The 11,761-nt window shown below is 43.4% G+C and overlaps 1 protein-coding gene across 1 annotated transcript in view; it reads left to right on the top strand.

Annotated features, from left to right (window-relative positions):
• Mlh3 (mutL homolog 3) overlaps positions 1-11,761 on the top strand; it is a 34,722-nt gene that overhangs the window by 12,118 nt on the left and 10,843 nt on the right. Inside the window, exons 5-7 of the mRNA XM_005343655.3 lie at positions 1,061-1,133; positions 7,650-7,721; positions 10,305-10,416. Coding sequence (XP_005343712.1) covers positions 1,061-1,133; positions 7,650-7,721; positions 10,305-10,416 — 257 coding nt within the window. The remainder of the gene's footprint in view (positions 1-1,060; positions 1,134-7,649; positions 7,722-10,304; positions 10,417-11,761) is intronic.

Here is an 11,761-nt window from a genome sequence, read left to right as displayed (position 1 = left end):
TTTCTCTGTGGTTTTGGAGCCTGTCCTGGAACTAGCTCTGTAGACCAGGCTGGTCTCGAACTCACAGAGATCCGCCTGCCTCTGCCTCTCAAGTGCTGAGATTAAAAGTTGAATTTTTATCATCAGGACAAAAAATGCAAAAATTTCAATAGCAAAGAAGAATATTCTAGATAGTGCTTGCGAGTAGGTTTTCAGGGAATGAATTATGCCAAGGGTGTTTAACAGTTCTGCAGCTCTGTATTTGGAGCTTATATTTTATAACTATATGACAAATGCCAATAAATTATCTATAAATCAACATTGTCCTTAACTGTGCGGAATCCTCACTTTTGAATGACCCTCCCTATGTGAAGCTGCAAAGGTTAAGGAAGCTGTAGAGTGGGAGGTTCATTAACAAAAGGGACACCCCTGTCTCCTCTACTTTTCTGTCCAGATTGAGACCTCTGGGGAGCATGAGCCTGGACAGAGGGAGCCTCCACGGTCTGAAGCTGGTGGTGGCTTTTACAACTGCTCTTAGACTAGCTCTTCCAAAATGGCTTTCCTGGCTTTTCACAGTTGAAAACTTGTATTTTATGCAATGCATGATGGCACATACCTTTAATCCCAGTATTTGGGAGGCGGAGACAGGTGTTGTGTTCGTTAGCAGTCTCTGGTCACGTGTGTTCCTCAGAGTCTCTCTGCTGGAAACATTGCAGAGGTACTCTGACCTTGCTAGCTAGCGATCTTCCTGTCCCAGCCTGGCCTCCCTACCCATCCTTTCACTCCATCTAGAACTGTCTCACGGTCAGCAGCACCTTAGTCAGTGTTTTAGAACAAGTCTTTGTGTGTTTGTCGGGAGCGAGCTCACATATGTGTCAGAGAGCAGCTTGCAGGCGTCAGCTCTGCTGCCTGTGATCCCAAAGGCGAAACTCGGGTAAGAGCACTTTCACCTGTGGGGCCTCTAGCCGGCTCCTCGCCGGAGTTTCGGCTGTGGGTGTTAGCATGTACAGTGTTAGCTTAGCTCTTGATGTGGGTAAGCCTTGGCTAATTGTTATCGTCACATTGTTTGAATGAATGGCAGGTTCTCCAGCAAGTGGATAACAAGTTTATAGCCTGTCTAATGAGCACGAAGGTGGAGGAGAGTGGCAAAGCAGGTGAGCACGGGGTTTGCTTCAGTTAATAAGCCGCTGGGGTTCTGGCCACTGTCTTTTACAGTACTTGGGGGTACTCTTGTTGTGGGATGTGACAACTTGTTTGGGATCAACAACTTGAAATTGTTGTAATTTCAGAGATTTAAACAGATAAAGGAAACTGACCTAAAGTAAGAGACAGGTTTTAAAGGAGATGGACTTTAAGTACATAAGAGGCATATTAAGATTTGGTCTTTTGAGATGTAGCCCAGGATTGACTCACATTCATGGTATCCTGATGCCTCAGCCTGACTGCTGGGATTGCAGGCCTGTACCACAGCACACCCGGTTCACTGTGGAAATGAAAATGGGAGTGGGCAAAGGGGGAAGTTCATCTTCTAATCCCTTGAAATGTCTTACGTTGTGACATTTGCGTGCGTGAGAGAGAAAGAGAGACAGACAGACAGACAGACAGACAGACAGACAGACAGACAGACAGACAGACAGACATATGGAGGCCAGAGGTAACTTCGGGTGCCTTCCTCCAGTACTTCCCACTCTACCTTTTGAGACAAGGTTTCTTGTATACCTGGGGCCAACTGTTCTGCTAGAGTGGCTGTCCAGCAGCACCCCTGCCTCATCTGCCTGTCTCTACCTTCCCCATTGTTGCAGCTACATGTGTGGCCCACCAGACTCAGGCTTTTATGTAGATGCTAGAGATCCAAATTCCACCTTCGTGCTTGCACAGCGAGTATTTATTTTACAGCTGAGCTTCATCCTCCTTTAATGACTGTGTGTACACACAGGTGCTCACCTGTACACATGGGAGTTAGGGGGTAAGCCTGGGTGTCACATTCAGGAATGCCATCCCTCTCCTTTGAGACAGGATTTCCAATTCACCTGGAGGTCAGCAGTTAGGCTAGACTGGCTGGCCAGTGAGCTCCAGGCCTCTTCTTGTCTTCTCCTCTCCAGTTTTGCGATCACAAGTGTGCACCACTGTACCAGGCCTTTTTACATAGATTCTAAGGATCTAACTCAAGCCCTGGTGCTGTAAGGCGGGTGCTTTACCTGCTGACCCATCCCCCCCCCGCCCTCACTTCATTTACAGTCTTCTCATCAAAAGTAATCGGTTTATGTAAGTTTATATGGTGTGTTCTGCTAGGTTTGTCAAGAGTTACACAGAATCAGGAAGCTGAAGAATCTGGGTTAGATTCTCAGCATCGCATGGTGGCTCACAGAGCTGTCTGTAACTCAAGTATTAGGGGATCTGACTCCCTCTCCTGGCCTCCTCCATCACCAGGCATGCATGTGGTCATAGATGTATGGTTAGGCAAAACACTCATATTCGTAAAATTTAAAAAATTATACAGAATCAGGTAGTGACTTGCTTAAATCAAACAATAGTTCTTACATAAATCATTCAACAAATACTGTTTGAATGCCTTTTGTTTGCTAGGGACTGTACTAGGCCCTCGGGGTACAATGATAGGAAAAATAGATGGGAGAAATAATCATACAAACACATAAAATTTTAAGGTAGCTCTTATGGAGAAGTAGAGGATGGTGTAAAAACTGATACTGAGAGATTTGATTTTGCCAGGGAGGTCAGCAGACAGTTCTTGGTAAAATGAGTCTGAAGTATGAACATGTCAAGGAAGACAGTGAGCAAGTAACTTGTAATTTCCTCCTTGTTAGGTGACAGCAGAAGAGTAAGTGTGGAGACAGAGCTGGGAAGAAGCAGTAGCCAGGTCTTGAATGTGTTTCAAGCTTCGCTCTGTCCCACCCAACACTGGCTGGAAACAGTTGGATGTTTCCTAGTCTTTGTCTTTGGAATGCTGCCTGTCATACCATGTCCTGTTTTAGGGGCACTCTTCTAGTTGCAGTTTGGAGACTGGACTGAGTTTGGGCGGAGTTCTGGGACACAGACTCACAGAGACAGTTGAGAAGGTAACTGCAGCATCTAAGAAATGGTTACTAGGATCATGGTAGACTAAGGGGAAGTAAAAGCATTAGGACTACGTGGTGTCCTGTGCATATAATCCAGTACTCAGAAGACAAGGCAGGAAGACTGGTGCCAGGCTAGATAGTGTAGCCTGGGCTACCACGTGTGACCTCACCTCCAGTAAAACAAACAGAAAAATGTGGATGCATCAGGAAAGCAGGAGATAAAGTCAAAAGGACTTGGTGATGGATTGTTATGGGAGAGGGATATATCAAAGGTAACTCCTAGTTTTCTGACCTCCATGGCCAAGTGGATGATGTTGCAAGACCAAGAGGTGGAGCAGGCTGGGAGGATGAAAATCACCAGTTTAATCTAAATTCCCTTTGAAATGTTCACGAGGAGACGCAGGAATGTGTTTGGCTAGTGCAGGTGTGAGCTAGAGTGTTCTGACCTGGTGATACAGATTTGAGTTGTCTGCACAGGGCCGGTGATTGGTGGTTGAGTTTTCTCACCTAGAAATGTGGAAAGTGAAGCCCTGAATCTAGAATAAGTCAAACCTGTAACAGCTGAAACGAAAGGCAGCCCAGCAGAAGAGGGGAAGGAACCAGAGAAACGAAGAAAATGAGGTCTTGCCTGGGACCTGACACCGTCTGCTGCAGTGGTGTTTGCTAAGGGACGCCTGTTCGGTTTTGTGACAGTGGAGACGTTGGCACCGAGGGCCGTCTGGAAGAGCTGGGGCACAAGCCATTGCTGCTCATGAGGACTGTAAAGAGAGACCAGAAATCTGAGACCTGGGAGGGAGGGGCCCGCAGAGAGTGAGGAGCCTGCCTTTGATTTGTGTTCTGAGCACAGTTGTCAGAGAGTGAGGAGGCTGCCTTTGATTTGAGTTCTGAGCACAGTTGTCAGAGTTGTCTCTGTGTCTGTGGTCTTGTGTTGCTCAGTCTCGGTTACCCACAGTCAACCAAGGTCAGAATATTATGTGGAAAATTCCAGAAATAAGCAACTGGCAAGTCTTAAGTTTCACACTGCTGCATGACGTCATCTCGTATCGTCTCACCGTGGTCCACCCAAGCTGCAATGACTCCCGTGTATCCATGCTCTCTACCCTAGCTGCGCATTACTCTGTAGCTGCAGACAGTACACATTAGCTGTACCGTTTACGTTGTTTATGTTGAAAGAAACCTTATTATATTTAATAATGGTACTGGCCACAATAGAAATGACGTTAGCAGTTTTATTCCGGCACACTGTTAGAGGTGTATTTATCTATTATTTATTTATCTTTACAGTGCTGGGCATGCTACATAAGTTCTCTATCACTGAGTCACACACCCCAGCCCTGTTCTATTTTTTTATTATTGTGAATTTCTTACTGTACCCAACTTACCAATTCAACTTTATCATGATTATAGATTTAGAAAAAAACAGGTCTTGTTCAGGGTTTGGTCCAGGAGTTGGCTCTCTCCTCCTACCAAAAGACAGAACTCAGGTCTTGAGGCTTGGCAACAAGTAGCTGTACCCGCTGAACCTTCCCTCCAGCTCTGCTGTCGGAAGTCTGCCTTGGGCCTGGGGAGCTCAGTCAGAAAGTGTCTGCTTCACAAGCAACGGAACCTGAGTTCAAGGCCCAGAAAAGCTCTGGTGTGTGTGCAGTCAAAATGCATTGTATACATGTACGAAATTCTCAAAGAATGCTAAAAAACTTTTAAAAGACTATGTTAGAATATGGATCAGGAAATAAGGAAACAAAAATCCCAAATCCACATCCTTTGTCTAGTCTTCAGTTTAAATACATTCTAACGCATGTCATAAACATTTTTAAAAAGTATTTAAAGAGAGAACAAAGTATGTGACATGTTTTTGTATATATGCCATGATGAAATACTTTGTCTTCTAACCTAAAAATAATTAGTATAATAAATTAATTAATTTAAAAATTAATTTCAAAAGCTGGTGTGCTGGCATGCACTTATAATCCCAGTGCTGGAGAAGCAGAGACAGGTGGATCCCTGGGGTGCACAGGCCAGCGAAACTCATCCTCGATAATCCCCAAGCTAGTGAGAGAGCCCTCTCAGAAAGGATGATTGGTGTAGAACAACACCTGAGATTGACCTCGGCTGGGGTGTTTATGTCGGTGTTGCTTAATTGACAGAATGCTTACATATGAGGCAGGAGGATCAGAGGTTCACTGTCACCTTCAACTACATAGTAGTCTTCAGCTAGTCTGGATACAATGAATCTTGTCTCAACAATAAAAAGTAAATTGTCTGTTTCCTTTTACTTGAAATCTTAGGCTTTCCTGCTGGGAATTTGAGAGTATCTCCCCTAGTTTCATTCTGTAGCCATGATGACATATCCTGACATAAAGCAATGTAGGGAAGAGAGTTTATTTTAGCTCACAACTTCATAGTACATTCCATCACTGAGAAGCCAGACAAGAATTTGAAGAAGCTAGTCACATCACACCCATAGTCTGGAGGAGAGAGGTTTGCACAGGCTTGCCACCTTCTTGGCTTGCCGCATCTGCTCTTTCAGTTTGCGCCGCAAACCCAGGGCATGGTGCCTCGTACTTCCAGGCAACTTAATCAAAATCGTGCTCTACGTACACACCCACAGGCCAGCCTGTTCTAGATAGTTCTCTGTGATTTACATTGTGTCAAGTTGACAATCAAGACTGTCACAATATCATAGGAAAATGTTCAATCTTTTAATAGAAATAAGAAAAAGACATTTTCTATTTTGATCAAATTCAAGAGAAGAACTTTTGTTTCAATATGATTAATAACAATAAGCTTACAATCTATTGGTCCAAAATAATAAAACACAGCTTTTGAAAGGTATAATAATGTCACGGATAACTGTCCTGTCCCTGAGGCTTCCCTGTAGGTTTGACTTCTAAACTCTCTGTTCCCTTGCTTGTCCTTGAAATTCTGAAGTCCTGCTCTTAAAAGTGAGGCCTGGAGGGGTGGAGAGACATCTCAGTGGTTAATTGAGCCACACAGCTCCTCAAGAATTCTACATATTGTGGTTTCTGGTTTTAGTTTTTACGCGTTTTCTATGTGTGTGAATGTATGTGTCTCAGCATCTGTATTTGTTTCTGGTGATTTTTCTTTGGCTCCTTTTTTTTTTAAACCTATTTGTTTGGTTTATCTTTATTTTTCCTTTGCCTCCTCCGCATTTTAGAATTCTACCTCCAGCACCCTCATCAGGGGCTCACCGGCAAGGGAACGCGCCATGTGTGGCCTCTGTGAGCCTCCGCATTCATACAGAGACACACAAATACACATAATTTAAAATGTGTTTAGTTAAAATTTGTGTTTTATATGTCTGGATGTCTTCCCTGCATACATACATGTGCATCACATGTGGATACCAAGAAGAAGGCCTCAAGTCTAGACCTGGAGTTACAGACAGTTGTGGGCTCCCACGGAGGTGCTGGAAACCAAACCCAGGTCTTCTGGATGAGAAACAAGTGTTCTTAACTGATAAACCACCTCTTTGGCCCTCATAAAAAAAATTTTAGTTTCAGGACAGGCTCCAAAGCTACAGAGGAGCCCTGTCTCAAAAAACAAAACAAAACAAAAAAAATTTTTTTTAAAAAAAGTGGGGCCAGTAGGCAAGATCATCTGGGAGTTAGTTAGAATTGCAGAAATTTGTGCCCCGTTGTTGACCTCTTGATCAGATTCTGCATTGAATATGCTCCCAGGTGACAGGTTCACGCAGGATAGTGTGGAAAGCCCCGGCCTAAAACAGCTACAGTTGCAGCCTGTGAGTAGAACAGTGAGGGTCTGTTTCTCTGCAGTCAGGGAAGTAATGGCTTTTACATCCTTACATGGTTAGGAAAAACACGAAAGAAGACTTCTTGACACAGCCACATCGTATGCAGTTACTTCAGTGTCCATAAATAAAGTTTTATTGGAACATAGCTATAGTGGCACAGATTGTGGCTGCTTTGACTCAAAATGAATAGTTGAGTAGTTGTGACAGAATCCATCTGGCCTAAAAAGCATAAAATATTTTCTTTCTGACTCTTTGTAAAAAAAAAAAAAAAATCCCTGGCTTCTGATCTAAAGTGTACAAGTATGCTCTTGAGTTTCAGAGTGGCTTACAAATCAAGGTCCACTGATTATAATGTATACATTGCATTTTCTAATAGTTCCTCATTGTAGTAAAGTTGAATTAATAAAGCTAAATCTGTATTGAATAAATTTTAAAATGTAACCTTCTTTTCTAAATGAAATACTGATGAGTTAAAGAGTTTTTTTTTTTTAACCAGGGGTGAATTTGTTAATTTATTGATAATCTTAAGGTTTTTTTTAATATAAAGTGTAATTGAGTTGGTGTGATATCACACACCTTTAGTCCTAACACTTGGGAGGCAGAGGCAGGTGGATCTCTGTGAAGTCAAGGCCACCCTGGTCTACACAGCAAGATCCAAGCCAGTTAGGGCTATATATATAGCAAGACCCTGTCTCAAAAAATAAAAATGTGCAATTGTATCTACTAAGTGTATCTTCTGTTTATGCCATTGGGTGGCTTGAATGAACCCTTTTCTCTCTCCACACTTTATGAAACACCATTAACCATGGATGGTTTTGTAGGTGGAAACCTGCTAGTCTTGGTGGATCAGCACGCTGCCCACGAGCGAGTTCGTTTGGAGCAGCTCATTACTGGTAAGCCTCGGTTGCAACTGGAGAGTCCAGACTCCTGGCACAGTTGATATGGCTAGACATATGAGGAGGGATGTACTGTGCATTTGAAAATTAAAATTCAGGCTGAAATCATCCAGTCTGAAAACCAGTGGAAAGACCGCAGTAGTTTGCCTTGCCAACTCAAACATGTGGGTCTGACTGACTTGGTCAAAGGCACATTTCCTATGTATGTGTTCTCCACCCAGACCTACCGAGAGACTGGGCTAGTTTACTCTGACTCCCAGCACAAAGGGATGCACTCCAATCGATGCCTGTGCACTCTCTTTGGGCCTTCCCCACAGTCCACCAAGTCCCATATAATACTTTTATTTTAAAATCTTATTTATTTGGGTGCAGTTAGTGTGATCAAATTGATCTAATTCTGAAAGGAACAGAAGGAAATATAACAAAGCATCCCCTACACCCTGTCTCTCATTTCATCTTGGGCAGCTAGTATCAGTGCTATCTAAATGTATCTTTCCAAAGTGCATGTGCTTTTTGATTTGTTGTTTGTTTTTGAGATAGGGTTTTTCCAGGTAGATGTTTCATGAACTGAAATGGCAATAATGTCACTGCCATTTTCTTTGCCCTTATAAAATGAAGACACCCCCACCCAATAAAAACAGCCATAAGTGTATTTTTCTAGTTGATTCTGGTGTATGCCTTTAATCCCAACACTTGACAGGCAGAAGCAGGTGGATCTCTGTGTGTTCGAGGCCAGTCTGGTCTACAGAGTTCCAGGACAGCCAGGGCTGTTACACAGAGAAACCCTGTCTTGAAAAACAAACAAATGAAGTCCCAAGAATTCAGAAAGATACAGTCAAAACAGTGACAGGAAAGTTACTTACTCTGAGGAAGGATTTACAGTTTGAGCTCCCCTTGCTCACTTGGTGAGTGGAATACGGTGGGTTTCGCAGCAGCTGGAGGGAGTTGCTGACCTTGTTTGGCAGCTAGCAAATCAGGCATTCTGTTCTGTTCACTAAATAGCAAGCTGATGTTTGCTGCTGATTTTGTGGTAATTTCGCACAGACCTGTCTTCATGGTGAGCATGTGTTAAGCTGCTGGAGACCCTTTACACTGAGCTCTTATCTTAGATTTTGGAGTCACAGACAGTTGTGAGCTGCCATGTGGGTGCTGGGAATTGAACGCAGGTCCTCTGAAAGAGCAGTCAGTGTTCTTAACTGCTGAGCCATCTCTCCAGCCCCGAGCTGTTGGCTTTAAGAAGGCTGGAGACCACAAGAAATGAACTGGCTGTGCAAAATTGTGAGATTTTTTGCATAAAAAATTGTCAGAGGAAGAAAGGGAGATCAGGAGACCCGATCTTACCATGGCTTACCCAAGACCATAACAATTATTAAAGTGGTTGGCCATGGTGTAACTGTTAAGGGTTGTGGCAAAGAATCTCAGGCTAAGGATGTCATCAAAGAAAACTTGAAATGCAAGAAATGAATAAATAAAAAATTTGGCTCACTAGAAACAAACTTAGGGGTCAGTAAGATAGCTCAGCTGGCAAACACTTGCTATGCAGCCTGACAGCCCCAGTTCAGTCCCATCACCCACATAATGTGGGAAGAGAGAAAACTGACTCCCAAAAAGTTGTCCACTGATCTCCATGTGTGTAGAAGGCCCTGGCTTGTGTGGAGCCCCCTGCTATACACCCGCATCACAGCACATGCATACACAATCATAAATAATATGAGACTGGGGAGAGAGCTTGGAAGTTAAAAGCACTGGCTGCTCTTGCAGAGAATCCAGGTTTAATTCCCAGCACAACATGGCAGCTCACAACTATCTGTAACTTCAGTTCCACAGGTTCTAATGCTCTCTCCTGGCCTCTGGGGGCACCAGGCACACACATGGTACACAGAAATACATGTGGGCAAAACATCCATACACATAATGGTTTTTTTTTTTTTTTGTTTTTTGTGGGTTTTTTTGTTTTGTTTTTTGTTTTTTTTGAGACAGGGTTTCTCTGTGTAACTTTGGAACCTGTCCTGGAACTCACTCTGTAGACCAAGCTGACCTTGAACTCACAGAGATCCATCTGCCTCTGCTTCCCAAATGCTGAGATTAAAGGCATGAGCCTGCCACAACCTGGCCCACATAAAAAATTTTTAATGAAATAATAATTTTCTTAAATTCACACCCAAGCTTATTTCCTGTATAGGGCCTGCATCATTTGTGAATAATACAGGCAAATTCTTTTCAAAGACAGAGAAACCTTTCTGAAGGAACCAAGAATCCCTCTTGACTTGACTCACAGACATTATGCCACATTGTGTGGTTCTGTACTGATACCACACGAATTAACTATGGGAACACTTCCTTGTTCATTGGGATGTAAGGGCTTAGTCTTCTAGTTCTTATTTTGAAAAGCCGCTAAAATGAGGAAAATGTCTGAATATCCCTTAGTTTACTACTAGAATCCAAAGTGTAGACCCGAACACTGAGCACAGTACTTAGTCTGAGAGAACTTTTACCGTGGCCTTTCCTCTCCAGGCATCCTCTAACGGAATGTACCGGTCTCCCCTCATGTTCTGTTCTCGTTCACCTCCCTTCCCATAGACTCCTACGAGAAGCAGCCGCCACAAAGCTCTGGTCGGAAGAAACTCCTGTCGTCCACAATAATTCCCCCACTAGCGATCACAGTATCAGAGGAGCAGAGGAGACTCTTACGGTCAGTAACACCTCGAGGGCACGATGCTGGGAGTATAAAGCTTTACAGTAAGTTTTTAGGTTTCTGCATGAATAGTCCATATTTTTCAGAAAAGGAAACTGAGACAAAATTAGTGGATGGCTCAGCCAAGGTCTTAACAGTTAGCTGAGGAGCAGGCACTCGAAGTCTGCCTTCTGACCCCTTCTGCAGCACAGCTATTGAGTACAGGATAGAATTTCCCTGATAATTTTTTCCAGCAGTTGGCTTAGAACACTCTTCTCATTTCTTGGAACAGCCAAGTGTTTATGCTGTGCTGTTTCTGAGAGCAGAGTTGGGGAGTAATTGCTTCCATTCTTGTGTCTTGGTTCATTGTAGATTCTTCATTACCATAATCTTATTAGGAAGAAGCCAAGCACTGTGACGCAAGGGTGGGGCGTGCTGGAGCAGTCGCTAGAGAGGTCGTTTTCCCACTTCTGGGCAGTGTCACTTAGCGACAGTGAAGACTGTCAGTTCATTTCAGGTTTGGATAGGCACTGCTTCCAAACACAGCTTTCCCCAGAGCATAATTCCCTTATTTACTGTCACCAAGACACCCCAGGCGGGACTTCTTGGTTCTTGAGGCTGTTAATTACCTCTTTCTGTTATGATTCAAAACATTTGCAGAGCTTTTCTTTGAGCCAAATTTCTTTAAGTGGGGGCAGTAAATTAGTTCTTTAGTGGAGAATGAAAATTTAGGAATAAGATTTGGAAGCAAATTGGTTCTCTCAATAGAAAAACAGAAGGATGGGTGTGTGCTGGATTTACTCCAGGACCTCAGAAGTTGCCTGAAAATGGCAATACTGAGCCCTGTGTATATATTATTTTCCCTATAGATTACTACCCTTATACTAATCTGCATGTCCTGTAACATTGCCACATTGTGCCATGATCAGTCTTCCGTATTTAATGCACAGAATACTAATGTGTTCTGGGGACACTATGAAAGAAAATAAGGGTTACTTGAGAATAACACCTGCAGTACTGTTACTGCAGAGATGGTTCAGTATCTTAAGAGCACTTGCTGCTTTTGCACAGGACCCAAGTTTGGGTCCTAGCAACCACATGAAGTCTCAGAACCGACTGTAACTTTGGTTCCAGAGGATCCGATGCCCTCTTCTGGACTCCACGGGTGCCTCACAAGCATGTGGTACACATACATGAAGGCTAATACACATGAGATACAAATATAATAGATAAATCTCTCTTTTAAAATGGGATAGTGGAGTAGGCATCTGATAGCTGCATGGTGAATGGATGAGTGGCCTCTAGGGGGGGTATGCTGGACACAGGGTCCTCCAGCGGTGAACAGACGTGTGGCCTCTAGGGG

Source organism: Microtus ochrogaster, chromosome 1 (assembly GCF_000317375.1).
Source record: "Microtus ochrogaster isolate Prairie Vole_2 chromosome 1, MicOch1.0, whole genome shotgun sequence".
Taxonomy (NCBI): Eukaryota; Metazoa; Chordata; class Mammalia; order Rodentia; family Cricetidae; genus Microtus; species Microtus ochrogaster.
This window is presented reverse-complemented; position numbering and strand designations above follow the sequence as displayed.